Source organism: Nipponia nippon, unplaced genomic scaffold (assembly GCF_047370975.1).
Source record: "Nipponia nippon isolate SJK-2023a ecotype South Korea unplaced genomic scaffold, ASM4737097v1 scaffold_3, whole genome shotgun sequence".
Lineage (NCBI taxonomy): Eukaryota > Metazoa > Chordata > Aves > Pelecaniformes > Threskiornithidae > Nipponia > Nipponia nippon.
The window spans coordinates 61052539-61067480 of record NW_028262347.1 but is presented as its reverse complement, the minus strand read 5'-3'; the positions used below and the strand labels follow the sequence as shown (position 1 = coordinate 61067480).

Below are 14942 nucleotides of genomic sequence, written 5' to 3'. Positions count from 1 at the left end.
CGCTGCCGCCCGCCCGCCCGCCCGCAGCGCGCCCCGCAGCCCGGGCCCCCGCCCGCCCCCGCCCTGCCGCAGCGGCAAAGGCGCGGGTTTCGGCTGTTGCCGTCTTTGTGCATCTCAGAAAGCCTTTTTTCCTGGAGTCGTTTCATTCCTTTGCAGCTCTCTTCACACTACTAGCTGAGTCACGTCAAATAAGAAGGTGAAAAGACAAAATCGCTGATCCGTGTTTTAATAAAACCCCTAACACGCGCATTTAGGCCGCCAGAAACTCTGCTTGCTGTTACAGGTTATTTCACTTGAGGCAGTGGTCGAAGCCCTCCTGGGAGAAGTTCCTGCAGCAGCACAAGATGTATCCCCACCACGTTTGCCAGCGCCGGCGTTTGGGCAAGCCCTTTCCAGTGCGATCAAGTCCACAGCGCCTTGGCGTAACAGCTTCCCCGTCTATAAGATGAGAGCTGAAAATGAAGACAAATGTTAACCAACTGGCTCGATCAATACCTCATCAACCAGGTGGACAGTTTCCATTGAAATTTGTTACTGCAACAGCACGTTATTGATGAACTACTAAGAATGTAAAAGAACATTGGCAGCATAGACTATGTCTTGCTTGAGTCCTTCTCCGCTGCTTTTATTGCAAAGTCTAAAAACAACCGCCAAGAGCAGCAGCGGGACGGGGTGTGCTCTGTGAGCATTTGTGAGGGAATTAGGAAGTGTTTGTGTTCGATGAGGCCCTCAAGCCACATAGAAAAGCTGAACCTCCAGCCCACCAAGGGATCCTTGCTGCCGTGCCTGCCTCCAGCCACATTATTATTTATGGAGAATTCTTTTTATTTAGAGAAATAAGTCGTTTCAATAGTTTGACATAGAATTTAAGTTACTAGAAGCATAACTAGTAATTTTTCATTCAATCTTTGACATCCAGTTTGGCCCAGCTGCACTGCTGGCTTTACAGCCTCTTTAAGTTCCTTCATCACGTAGCTACTACCCTTTAAAGCCATGCTTGTGGCCAGCTTCCAGTCAACAGGTTATGTCAAATCTCTTTTAGATGGAAGGGCTTGGGTACTCACCTCTTGTGTTGAACACATAGGTAGTCTAATAACAGGGATTACCTACCTCTATGAATTTGGCCTTGGGAATTGCCAGGACATGATGATGCCCATACTCCTGAAATGACCCTTTTCCAAACTTCTGAAAGCCAGGCGTCCATCAGGAAGATGGTATGAGTTTATGGGCCTTGCAATCCAGCATTCAAAGCTATGCAAAAGGAGCAGCCACTTTGAAAGGACTGTATGATCCTTTCTGTACATTATTCCTGTTCTACATGCTTTGGACATTGTGAAAGTCTTACCAAGGCATTGCTGGTGGTGTCTGACATTCATTGCATAAATCACGTATTTCACACCTCACAACTATCATCGTGGGCTTCTGAGCTTGGTGGTCAACACCACGGCATTGATCTGACTCAAATCCTGTTTTCAAGAGTTCCTCTGTAACCACAACAGGTACGACTGCCTCCGTGTTCCCTATGAAAGCTGAGAACAAGTATAGGGCTGGTTCTTCCCCCAAGCCCCTTCCTGTATCCCACTGGAAGCATCCCGGGAAACACAACGTTAAGTAAGCAGCAATCAAAAAAAAGGTGCAAAGAATATTCCCAATGTTTATTATGTATTAAAAATACCGCGAATAAGCCATACAGTTCATTTCACAGTAACCTAACAACATTGTTCAAGAACTTGATAAGTCAACAAAGAACAGTGCAGTTCCAACAGTGACAACGGTTACCTTAATGCTGTGGGTCCCTCCTTCTCTGCCAGCAATTCTTTCCTGTTTACAGTGGGAACAACACTAGATATGGTTCAGTATCTTATTTACTGAGGAGAACTCCTTTTCACCTGCGCTGTTCCCACAAGCACACCGCTTCTGGGAGGTGCTGTTTCTAGGAATTATTCTTCTAACGTAGCCACGGATCTGGCTAGTGCAGGCTGAGGTGGGCATGGTGCGCACGACCTATTTCCAAGGTATCCGCGTGCAGACCCCGTTACCAAATCTTTGGATAAAGTTCAAAAGTAAACTTGAAATAGAGGGATATTAGAAATCCTTTCCAAAAAGACAGAAAACCAAGAAAGCTCCATGAGAAAGTGGTTTTTAAATGAGCATCTTGAGAATTATGACACTGTTTCCTCAGCCAGTTCCTAGAAGGATCCTTTGCTACCAGTGCCCCAGGCAGACACCCGGTGACAACAACGGTGACAAGAATCAGGCACCAAGTCCTGAATATGTAACAACAGTTCAGGTCACTGTCAGCTGTGTGAAAACTTGGAAATGTATACACCTTAGAAGCAATTCTGCTGATTTCATGGTGATTTTCCCCCTTGTGTGTTTTGGAGTGTACTACTGTCGTTAGCATGCTTGCTATACATGGAACACAAGAGGTGCAATTTTAGTCCATCTTTTTCCTTATGCAAATTTGCAATCATTTTTACAGAAAATCCTGTATCACAGACAAATTAGGCCTTTCCAGGAAAGACACAGCTATGACAAAAATAATACTGTACTTTCTTGAAACTAATCCCATCATTCAGATGTCCCTTCAAAGCACTGGTCTTCTACACCAGCAGCTGAAGATGATGGCAAAGCAGCCTGTGATCATAAAGAATGAATCTTTCCAGCCACATGGTGGAACACCTCTCTTAGGTCTTAGCCCCAAGCAGTGCCGCTTACCTCAAACCTTCCTTTCAGGGGGTTCAGCTAACCCCTTGCTTGGTGCAGATTAAGGACTCGCAGAAATATACTACAGCTCAACTGACACCTGGTAAACTGACCACACGGCCGAGTCCCAAACTGCAGAAAAGGATGAGTTGCTTCAAACCTGGTCCACACTTAAGTTTACCGGTCTAAACAGTTTAAGATAGAGGTGTAGTTTTGTTCATTTGTTTCTTAAACCAGAACATACCAGTAAAATTCTCAGTGTGTTTGTATCAGAACAGCTGTAGCCCTTCTGTGTGGGATATCTAGTGTCATAGTGTGAAACACCTTCATGCCATTGAATACGTGCGCATGCTAACGAGGCTGTAGTGCCTTAGTTACACCACTGCAGCTACAGCGGTACAACTTTATAGAGAAGATGAGCCCTTAGAAACTCAACCCCCAACTAAACTCATGTTTTCTGAAAACAAAATTTAAAAAAAAAAAACACTACACAAAAGAGAAATTAAAGAAATAAGCAGAACTGTCTCTATTATTAAAGTATTCTTATTCTCTTTGGAGGTATCAAATTGCGTTTAAAAAGAGTAAAAAACTGGGCATACAAAAGCTATTCTCCTTAATCCATTATCTGCACAAGGAGCATTGCTGCCTAAACTTTTTCATGTATTTTTTCTACTTTCACAAACAACCTTTCCAGATCATTCCTCAGGTCATCTATTGAGCTCTTCACAGACTCCAGGTTGTTCTCATTATTTTCAATTTTCACCGAGTAGGAGACTAAACTATCCACTGCAGTTCTTATCATTTTCAAATCGGAATCAACCTGGCTGACAGAAGATCTCAGTTCATCTACAGAGCCTTCCACAGAAGAAAATTTTTCAAGATAGCCTTGAGAATGTGCCTGATCTGTCTGAAGACTTCCTTGATCCAACAAAGTACTAATTTGCTTCTGGACATCCTGAAGAGCACCAGAGGATGGCAGGTCACTGATGCTTCTCCTCAAGTTTTCCACGTCATTGTACAGCGAGGTCTGCGATTCACCAAGATTTTTCAGAACGTCTGTGACTGAAGTTACGTCCATATCTGAGATGCCCTGAAGAGCAGTAATGCTTTGTTCTAGGCTACTGAGCTTGTTCTCGTATTCTGCCTCCTTAGAAAGGAAAGACTGCAACTTTTCACTGTTTTGAGCAGCAACAGAAGTTAGAGACTCCAGGCTGTCTTCTATGTGTCTCAATCGAGACTCCAGTCCTTCACTGTTCTTCCCAAAAGTTTCTAATGCTTTTCTGAAGAGTTCATTTTCTTCCCATTTGTTGAGGTCAGCTTTAACTTGCAGTAAATCTTCATCGAGTCTTTTAATGTCACCAGGGAGCTGCGTAATAGACTCCTCAGCTCTCAGAACTTTCTCTTGTAAAGCTTTTAATGAAAGGTGTTCGGTGTCCGCAGCCTCTTTGAATTTCTCATGTTCTTGTTTGAGGTTGACTAGCTCTTTCACTTCAGTATACACATCAGACTCCATGGAGTCTATTGTACTCTTCAAGGTCTCTATGTCCTTCTCTTTGGTTTTCATGGATGCTTGCATCTCATCAAAAGCATCTTTTAGCACCTTAATTTCATGTTTATACGCATCTGCCTCTTCTAGTGACTCAACCTTTGCTTTCATATTGTTGATTTCATCTTGGCTCCTTTGCTGGACTTCAGTGAATACAGCAATGTTATCATTTATAGACTTGGTTAGCTCTGTTAGTCTCTCTTCCACTGTGTTTTCCAGAGATGTGAAGTCTCGTTCCCTTGCATCCTTCACCATGTGGATGCCGTCAGACAAGTCTTTCAAAATTTCATTTTGCAGCTTCTGAAGCACTTCACTGATCCGGTTTATTTCACTCTCCCCTTGTTTAACAGCCTTCTCAGTAACCTCCTGCTTCTGCTGAGCAATTTTCATCATGGATTCAAACTCTCCAAATGTGGCTTGAAGGGAACGCACCTAAAACAGAAATCCACACGGTTAATATTTACAATTGCATCCTTACCTACATCCTTACCCATTGTGTCTAAGATCCTTATGGCCCTTGTTACCATATGAAATGATCACCTTGCAATCCTTGACGTTCCCTACCTGAGGTGACCCTATGGCATGCAGATACGGGAGGCACAAAAAGCCCAGCATCTAGAGCCTTACAGCTCTATAGATACATACATCTGCTGCTGAGGATCCCTGGCCTCACTGACCTGCAACAGATGATCCAGTAAATCCGTGGCAGTGAAAATCAAAGTCCAGTCTCCAGAGTTTGCATCCAGACCCCTGAGCCATCCTTCCCCTATATGATTCCTGGTTCTATGGGCCACAAGTCCGTAAGGGAGAAAAGGGAGGGGAAAAAAAAACCCTAAAGAACATCTGGCATCAGCTTCTGAATACAGAAAGGCTGGGATTAAACTTTAGCAGGCAATCAGACCCAAGGCCAATTCCAGAACGTCAAAGAAGTTTCAAAGCAGACAAGAAAGAGTAACAGGAAAAATTAGGGGGAAAGGGAAGCTGGGAATGGCTGAGGAACGGGTGTAGTAATCATGACATTTTGCTGCTCCTCAACACCAATGGAGACACAGATTTTTCTTGTTAACTATTTTTTAAGATAAAAACCCATAGAAAGGCTTTAATGTTCTAAATACTTAGTAGCTCATTATTCACACACATGCGTACACCCACATGCTTTCAGTGAACAGGGGCACATGTATGGACACAGGCAGAGAGCAAAGCCATAGCAGCCACCAAATGGACTGACTTGCATCTAGCTCAGGTTAGTACAGAAACTTGTTACCACCAGGTCAGGCATGCTATTAAGCTTCCCAATTACAAAAACTACAGTTGGTTTTAGTAGCAGCAAGAGGGAAAAGGTCAAGGGGAGAGTGGCCACCTCATTCATTTACTCTCACATTTAAAGGGAAGATCCAGGCACACCAATGGGGAAGCACACATTACTGAATTTTGAGGTCAAGCAGAATATCAGCCTCAAGACTGTGGAGAAATCTTTTTGTGCGTGTGTGGGTTGTATTTTTTTAAACGTTGTAAAGCAATGCAAGAACTCCCACTGGCTGCAACAGGAATCCATCATGTAGAAAATACCTCAAGGCTTTGGCAGGATGGCAAGTGCTGAGTAATACATGTTGCCTTGCCTCATGCTACTCCCTATGTCTGAGGGGTATATTAATCAGTCATGCCACATGGGCTGCCATGTTTACTGATTAGATACACAGCTGGAGGGGTGTTTTTATTTTATAAATAGAAGGAAGTGTATTTTATATGTTCTCAGAAAGAAATACACAGAGCTTCCTTTTTTTTTCCTTTTTCACTGAAGGAGGCTCCAGCAGTTCCCAGTCAGCCTCTGAACCTAGAAATGCATCTCAAAAGACCTAACAGACTCACTAATTAGAAATGAAGTTAGTCACGTGTATTTCTGCAAGATTAAATCCCAGGCCAAATCCTCCTTGGTTTTCATGGAAGTCTACACTGTGGAAGGATTTCAGAGTTTGGCCACAGTATGTGCCCTTGCTCCAACAGATCCCCGCAGTTTGAAGAATACCCGTAAAGGTGACTTCCTTTTCCTCCCTCTTATCTAGAAAGGTTTGCAATGACTTTCCATTCCCTGTACTTGTATTCTCTACTGCTCACATATGAAACTAGAAATGAGCTGGGGCAGGGGGGAGCAGGTAGTACCGCCATATGTATTGCAGCAGGACACCAGCCATTACACTGCTTTACCAACCTCACTTTCATTATGTCTTAGTTGTCATTCACGCCAATTTTTTCCACATAGAGAGCTTTTTCTGCATCACTATAAATGGACTGCAGAAATCTAGAAGGAAGGCATAAGAAAGTTCTCCTCCTCCTCCTCTTATGATAAAATTTATTTTTCTTTGACACATTCCAACTAAATCACCAAATTCATATTTGCAATTAACCATCTTCAAATGTTAGTCTAAGAAAAGACATCAGAAACGCCCAGGAGAACCCTCCAGAGGCCCAGGAGGTCTCCACTGGTGTAGGTTTGACAGAGAGGGATCCCACCCCTCTGCAGTGGAAGTACTTCATACCTGCTCCTCCACTGCATTTGGGCAATGCTCATGGTGTAACCTGAAGCTATTCTCCTATACTTCCAGCTGGGCCAGCCACTTGAAGATCAGAGAGCTCTGATATAAGAAAATGGACCGAGATCTTCAGATTAGACCAGCTTCTAATCTGATCTGTCGTAACCAAGAGCCACCAGGGCCCAAATCGAATCCCTTGCACGAGAGGGGTAAAACTCACAACTTCAAAGTAACAGTTCACATTCACTACACAGTTGGTTTGTGTGCGCACCTACGTCTGAGTTTGCCTGTTTGGTGTTCATGGCTGGTAAGGTTTGAAACCATAGCCCCTGAAAGGTTTAACACCATAAATAGCACATAAAAATATGTCTATAGCTAACAACTCAGTCTTCTCTAACCGGTCATGCTGTCTGGTGTTCAAACACCAAACGACCTTGGCCTTCCTGAGAATTGTGCTATATTAAAGACTAAACGTCCACATCATTTCCTTTCTCCTCCTACTGCTGATGTGTAAAGCAGATGAGTTTATATAATGCTTACTCCTGACAGGAGCTCTCTGCAGTAAAAGACCGAAGGGGAAAGCCAGTTCTGCACAGCAGCCTGCGCTGACGGCACTCCAAAAGTACAAGGCAGGACCCTACGCTTCCGTAAAGCAATGAAATACAGCCTGGTCTCCTCTCCCTCAAGTACATTCTTCTGTAAAGGGAACAGCAAACCACAGCAAGCAAAGCTTTCAAGGGTTACATCGAAACTCCGCAGGATCTCTTCCCCCGACTTTTATTCTTGCATTACTGTAGGTACGTCTAACATCGGCCATCTGCTATATACAGGCAAATAGTTTCAGTTCTCTTTGAAACAAACTATTTATAAACTTCTGGTATACACCTCTCTCCTAGAACACGTAACATATACCTAGGATTTTCTGCAACGACACAGAGACAGAGGCAGCAAATTGGACCCATTCCTATGCGTGGAAGGGCTTACATACTGCACGTACATCTGGGTTCTATACTCATGTATTGTAATCATACCTCCTGTATGTCCTGCCACTGCAACGTCTTCCTTCATACAAAGAGTCTCTAAAAATGCCTTAAAAACTAGGAAAAAACAACAACCCTTGCTAGTTCAAATCCCAGCCCAGTCATCAGCGAGTAAAAAACCCAGGATTTAAAATGAGCTTCAGAAACGACACCATAGCCCTGCATTTTACAACCCTTTCCCCTCCTCATGCGAGTTTTCCTTTTCCTCCTCCTCGTAAGGGAGAGGAAGCACCAAGACCGACCCTACAAACTCCAGGCACGCAGGCCGCCGGGCTGCCGGCAGGGCCACAGGACGGCCGGAGGATCCCCGCCGGCGCCCGTCCCACCGCCCTGTCCCCCCACCACCGGCCAGGGCCCGCGCTCGCAGGGAACACGGGGAATCTGCACGGCTCACTGTGCAGAAAGCAGTCAAGCCGAGACAAGAATTTCCTTTTCTTTGATCTGACTCAGTCATAACTGTACATACTGCTTTCCAACCAATCTACCTACTCCCTAGACAGAGGCCCGACTGTATGTTGACGGTATGCCTTCACATACGCCATTTTTTTAAAAGTTTTAGGCACCCTAAGACATATCCAGATGGACAGTGCCGTTCGTAAGACTCTAGCTCGGGGGCTAACAAGGTCTGAGTGAAAAAAGAAGAGAAATGAGCATTTCATTCACTTTGTTTGAGCCACACCCTTGGCCAACAGCTTCACAGCCCTTCCGCAGTCCTGGACTGCCACGGACACCGGACGGCCGGAGGCAGCCGGGGGAACGTGGAGGGCAGGGCAGGGCAGGAGCGGCGTCTCTTGCGCAGCCGCTGCTGTTCGGTGAGGCTGGCAGGGGTTTTGTTTCCCGAAGCGCGCGGGGACGTCGAGGCAGGATCCTGCCACGTCCAACCTTGGCGCGCGCACCTGCCCGCTCGACGCGGCGACACAGAGCAGCCCATCTGCCACGCTCGGCTTTCGGTGATTTCCAAGAGCCGACGGTATAACACTACCGCCGGCGGGCTCTCGAAACTGCAGGTCTGCGCTTCTGCCAACGCGTAAGCGTGCGGACTGCATTACATAAAATGGCTTCACGCCCGAGCCCGGGCAGAGCCAGCCGGGCACAGAGCCGCCCGCCGCCGCCGCGGGCCGTCCCGGGGGCCGCCCCGCCCCGCCCGGCCCCGCTCCGCGCCGCCTGCCGGGGCTGCCTCGCTTTGCCGAGGCCACGTTTGCAGGCGCTGGGAAAACCGCGGCCCAGGCCCCATTTGTCCCTCTGATGCCATGAAAGCATCTTTACGGAGGGAGCGCGGAGGGGGGGCGCGAACGGGACACGTTTGCTTCCCCGCACGCCGGGCTACCCGAGCGCCGCGCGGCTGCTTATTTAAGGGGTGAACTCCCCCGCCCGCCCTCCCGCCGGGGCGGCTGCTGCCCCCCGCCCCGCCGAGCAACGCCGAGCGCCCCGACGGCCCCCGCGCCCCAGCCCGCCCTGCCGCCCGAGCGGCGCCGCGGGGCGCCCCGCCCGCCCCCCGACGGCGCTACCTTCTGCACCACGGCGTCCAGGGTGGCGGCCAGCTCCTGCCGCTGCCGGCCGGAGGCCTCCCTCTCCCGGGCGCTCCGCCCGACCTCCTCCCGCAGCTGCCGCACGTACCAGCCGGCGGGCAGCGCGGCGCCCAGCACCACCGCGGCGCCCAGCAGCAGCGCCCAGCCGCGGCGGGGGCCAGCGCCGGAGCGGCCCCCCCCGCCCCCCGCGGCGGCCCTGCCGCCCCGGCCGTGCGCCGCCGCCGCCGCCGGCTTCTTCGCCGCCGCCGCCTCCTCGGCGCCGCCGGGCTGCGCGCCCCGCTCGTTGGCGGCGGCGGCGGCGGGCGGGCTGCCGCCCTTAGGGCCCCGGTGCTTGGCGGCCGACATGGCGGGACGCCGCCGCCGTCGTGCGCGGAGCGGGAGCAGCGGGAGCGAGGGAGGCAGAGAGGGAGGGAGGGCGGGGGCGGCGGCCCGGGCAGCGCCGCGCTCCCCGCCCCGCCCCGGCCCCCGCCCCGGGGAGCCGCCACGCACACGGGGACGGCCCCGCTCCCTGCCGGGGGGAGCCGCCACGCACACGGGCTCGGCCCCGGCCCCGGCCCCGGGCCGGGGGAGCGGCGGGCAGGGCGGAGGGGCCGCCCCCGCCCAGCCGCGGGGTGACAGACCCGCTGCCGGCCGGGGCCGCCTCAGCCAGGCCGGCCCGCGGGAGCCGGCCCGGGGCTCTGGGAGCGGGGCGCCCGGGGCTCTGGAAGCGGGGCGCGCCGGGCCTTGCCCCCGGCAGCCCCCGGCCCCCCGGTGTCCCCAAGCCCAGCCCCGTCCCGCTGCCGGTTTGTAGTCCCGCGTGTCGCTTTGGTGGCAGAGCGCGGCGGGCTCCCGCCTCCCGCAACTTCTGTTGTGCTTGACTGTGATTTCGGCCGATGGATTGCAGCAAGCTCCGGGAGCGAGGCGTGGAGGAAAAGTTGTTTCCTCCGTACGCAGCCTCCCCCGCCCCCGTTCCTAGTGCCTCCGGAGCGGAGACTTGGCATCAGGCTGGCCCCTCGGGCACGCAACAGCTGCCCTGATGGCAGGAGCGGCGCGACACAAACTCCCGTGGGTTTCAGGGACCGCCCAGGACTGGGCGCCCTGGGTAGAGCCTGGGGGCTGGGCAGCGCAGCCCCCGCGGAGCCCGGGCGCTCCGAGCACCCCCGGTCGCCTCGCCGTGAGCCCGCTGCGTTCATCCTCCCACCGGAGCGCGTCCCGGGGCAGGGGCGGAGGGGCTGGGCAGGCCTGCCCCGGCGCCCGGCGCAGACCCGCCGCCCCCTCTTCTTCGTGCTCTGGTTTTCTCCTGCCGGTGAGGTTGGAGGGAGGTGGGAGCTGACCGATTCGGATATGCCGGCGCGAAAAGGAGAGTGGGGCAGGAGCGAGCAAGGCGAAGGGATGAGGCGCTGGCGGAGGAAAGGGTCTGCCGTGCGTTGAGTTAATTTGCGGTCGTATCAGGGGGAAGAAATTGCATCTGGTCGTGTAAGAGAGGATCCGTACGTGAGGGAACCGGGTGGGCTTGACGCTGCGATTTTAGGGCGTGGGTAGTAGAGGGCCGGGGGGTGGGTACCCCTCTGCATGGTGGAAAGGGGGGGAGGACGGGCTCGAGACCGGTGTTTGGGTGGGAGATAGCATATGGGAGTAACTTTAAAACTAATTTTGAAAATCCCTCAAAATTTCCGGCATCACAGAGCTGTTTAAACCCTTTTCAGAAAACAAATAGTTGTGTCTTAAATTGTTACCATGTACTTTCTTGATTGTAGGAACTCAAAAAAATACAACATAAGTCCCCTTCTGCTGTCTGCCTACCGCTTTGGGCCAGACCATAGGACAGGTGATCGTGCAGAAAAACCCGTCTGTTTCAAAAATACACCTGGAATGCATCAGTATTGTACCTCTTTTTATGTCCTTTAGCCCTAACGGAGCAGGGTAACATAGTGACTATTGTCTGATAGACATCTAACTGCTCTGCCAGGTCGCCAAAGAATTTTTTGATGTGTTGGGTCTAGACCCTTAATCACGGATGGCTTACAGGGAAGGACTTTTGTAGCCTTTTCTGTAAAGTTGTGCACACATGCGCAGTGCGAGGCCAAGGTGCGTCACTGCGTCTGATTTTTCTAACTACGGGTTACAATTCTGGAAGGGAGTCCTAATTTTTACAAGAAAGGACTGGGGCATATTTTCTGTGAACCTCAATAGGTACATTGCAGGCAACAGTAATACAGACTTTTTCGTATACTAGCTGATGGAGTACACTGCACTTGTATTTGCTTGGCCTTCTTCGGGTCTTGGCCTTCTTCAGTTCTTGACTCCCCTGTGCTGACGTCCTGTTCACTGCTCCCTTTGAAACTGGAAGCAAGACTTTCTCTCCTGTCCAGAAACTCTGCTTCGTGAGTTGCCTGAAGATTCAGAGCAAGATGCCCATTGGGAGTTGCTCTGTCAGAGTTAGTAGAAGAGAGCTTGCCATCAGGTGGAGTCCGCACGTTGCCGGCAGCTTCCGTGAGGCACTTGGACCCAGGATTCTGGACCTAGGACAGTGTTGTAACAACGTGTCCCCTGTGACAGAGTTTGCACTGGAGAATCCTAAAAAGAAAAACATGCTAAAACATCTTCTCCACTGCTTTGTCCCCACACTCACCCACGTTTCAGACAGAAGTTAGAATAGAATAGAATAGTTCCAGTTGGAAGGGACCTACAACGTTCATCTAGTCCAGCTCCCTGACCAATGCGGCCACTCAGCTTCTAACACCTCCTTCCTCCTATCCGACAGACATGCTGAGTAGCTAGGGTATCAGGATGGACTCTCAAGCACTTCTGAAAACTGCCTTTCGTTTCATCGCAAGATGATCAATGAACAAAGTAAGCTGATCCCGTCTTGCCCCTTTCTTTCACAATTATTAAGACCAAAGAGGCTTACACGGCGGGCTTCTCTTCCTTCCTCTGTCTCGTGTTCTCTCAGGGGGTTCATGACTAGGACCACGCAAAGCAATAATGGATTTAGACCTGGGCTAAAAGCAAACAACTGCTAGACAGCCAGGAGTAATGGTGCTCGTTTCACAAGGATTTGTTGTTTGTTTTTTTAAGAGCAGTGCAATGAAAAGTTCTTGGCAGTTGGTTTCTCCCTCAGACATGTTGCTCTTCTGTATTTTAATGCGCATCTTTCTGCCTAAAGCTGACTTTTTAAAAGTCTGTATTCATGTTTGTTAATATTTGCCCGTATTAAAGATCTGTGTAGGATGAAAGAAAATTCCGTTCAAGACACAGAGTCAATGAGTGAAAACAATGCTTTAAAGCTCTACTGGGGCTTCTGGGCAAAGATCTTACACATGTAGCTTCAGTGTCTCTAAGACGTAAAAAAATGTTAGTAGCAACAAGCTCTTTCCATTTCTACACCTAGGCTGCTGAACTGCTGGTGCAAATTCATTTCCTTCTCGTGCTTTCATGTTACATGGAAATGCATCACTTGCCAAGAGTTGTTCCACGAGTGGAAGTTCATTACATTAACGTGCAAGCCGTAACTCCTTGCAAGATAGAAGCTTGAGGTGCTAATGTATCTGTTTCTCAATTTGATTACAACAAGAGATACAATCACATTTTGTCTTGGAAGACACTTTCTTTTCCTGGTCTTTTCTTTGATTCCCAGTACGTTCTTTTTTTTTTTTTTTTTTTTTTTTTTTAAATTTCAGGTTGAGTGTTCTTCAGAGACAGTGAATCTTAAACCTAGGCAGGATCACAGCCCCGATGTCAGCCCGGCAAATCCAGTTCCATTCAATACTTCTGCCAAGGTTTAGGATGAACGGGACTGTTTGGTCTGTGCGTGGTGTTCCAGTCAGGAGCTACTAGCGCGGGTGACAGAAGGAGAATTTATAGTTGATTGTCTCAGGCATTTTGCCCGCACCGTTCTGTCAAATGCACAGACCTGAGGCCACAAGTCACTAGGCTGGAGAGGATGCTGGAGTGACTGCAGGTTACGGACACCACAACAGAACTCGGTTAGCCGATTGCCCTGACCCTAACAAGTAGCGGAGAGCTTGCGCAGGGTCAGGAGGTGGTCTTAAATACTTCCCAGAGGTGGCTGGAGCTGATACGGGGAGGGGGGGCTTGCACGGAAACGGCTGAGGAACCCTCACAGCGCTCTGTCCTCCTCAGCACCGCGGGAGTAGAGATCTTCAGCAGGAAGGAAAGCAGCCTGGGAAGGCTAGAATAGCAGAGTTTCCACAGTGAACATCTAGCCACAGCCTTAGCTGTCCACGCTTTATGACAAGGGGGATCTCAGATTTCTATTTAGGAAGGGCCTAGAAAGGCCGGGATTTGTAGCAGTACCCTAAGACCCAGGATTTTAGCTCTGAAGCCATTTATTTCAGAGAGTTTACCATAAGAACTGAGCCATATGGATGTTACCAGAGGCAATAACAAAGAGGATCATCAAAGTTAAGCATCAAGGGATGTAAATCTGTTTCAGTTATTAGGCAGCGTAGGTAACTGTCATACCATTTCTCCTTCTCCAGCTTGGCAGTGACAAGGAAGATGTTAGCGATGTACTAGCTAAGGCTTTTTCTCACCAAGGAACCAACACGAACTATTTCTGACCAAGAGTACCACTCTGCAAACAGCTTCTCATTGCATTTGACCCCGTGGGTCAAACTCGGTATTTCCTATGTACAGAAAGACAGGCCGCTAGTGCTGAGGGGAGCGTGCATTAGGAATTTGCTGAGGTGGTAAAGTAGCTAGGCACTGCAGACTGGTGCGGTTGGGGAGTTTACTGATGTCCCATTTTCTCTCAGAAGTTTCAATATTCTCTTTTGCCTCTGTGTGAATTTGAAGCCGAATACTTCGGTGGGGAGAAGTAGCACCCCTGTTTGCCTCTCACAAGACTTATTTCTCCTTGGAATACGGGAGACTCCACAGAAGACCAAGCTGAGAAAGCATCCTTACACCTGCCTTGTAGACTTTTTGTCTTACCCGTGAGCCTATTATCAAATCTGGGCCTGAAGGTCTCAGTCAACCCAGAGTCTTAACATCCATCTGTTAGCGCTAAAGCCAGTCTGCCTGGCTCAGTTATTAGGATTAGGGCAAAATATCTTGTGACTTCAAGTTATGTTCTCAACTTAGTTGTCATGGGCCCTGGTGTAAACAATAACATGCCTTGCCCTTTCCCTCTCCTCCACTCTAACCATCAGTTAGCCGCATACTGGGACATTTCTGACCTGCAGGGCCAAATGCAGCTGCGTGTCTTACCCGCTCAGTAGCTGCGTTGCTGTTTGCTGGATAAAGCAGTGCATTAGTTGTAGGCTTCTCGTCTTTGCCAGTTTTACTGGTAACAGTAAGGAAAGGTTATGAACTAACTTGCTGCAAAGGGTAAGCACAAACTAGTCCTTCATTTCAATTAACAGCGCTTCTGTAGTGAAAGGCCAAGAATTAAGGCCAACTTGAGACACTAGTCAAAATCCCAAATTTGTACCTTGTCGTGTTTTAACCCCAGGCAGCAACTAAGCACCACACAGCTGCTTACTCACTCCCCAGAGCGGGATGGGGGAGGGAATTGGAAGGGTAAAAGTGAGAAAACTCATGGGTTGAGATAAAAACAGTTTAATAATTGAAATAAAATAAAATAATA

The 14942-nt window shown here is 49.5% G+C and overlaps 1 protein-coding gene across 1 annotated transcript; it reads right to left on the bottom strand.

Annotated features, from left to right (window-relative positions):
- Window positions 1-1629: 1629 nt before the first annotated feature.
- Window positions 1630-9748, bottom strand: CKAP4 (cytoskeleton associated protein 4). The gene is made up of 2 exons (XM_087767507.1): window positions 9332-9748; window positions 1630-4684 (listed from the first exon to the last, which is right to left on the bottom strand). Exons 1-2 carry the CDS (start codon window positions 9695-9697, stop codon window positions 3353-3355), a joined length of 1698 nt encoding a protein of 565 aa, XP_087623633.1. The 5' UTR covers window positions 9698-9748; the 3' UTR covers window positions 1630-3352.
- Between the last annotated feature and the right edge of the window lie 5194 nt (window positions 9749-14942).

What these genes read in the sequence shown, in the direction of transcription:
- CKAP4 (XM_087767507.1), bottom strand. Translation starts at nt 9,697, where the DNA reads ATGTCGGCCGCCAAGCACCGGGGCCCTAAGGGCGGCAGCCCGCCCGCC. An exon ending in TGGACGCCGTGGTGCAGAAG is followed by an intron (nt 4,685 to 9,331) that starts GTAGCGCCGTCG and finishes TTTCTGTTTTAG; the next exon opens with GTGCGTTCCCTTCAAGCCAC.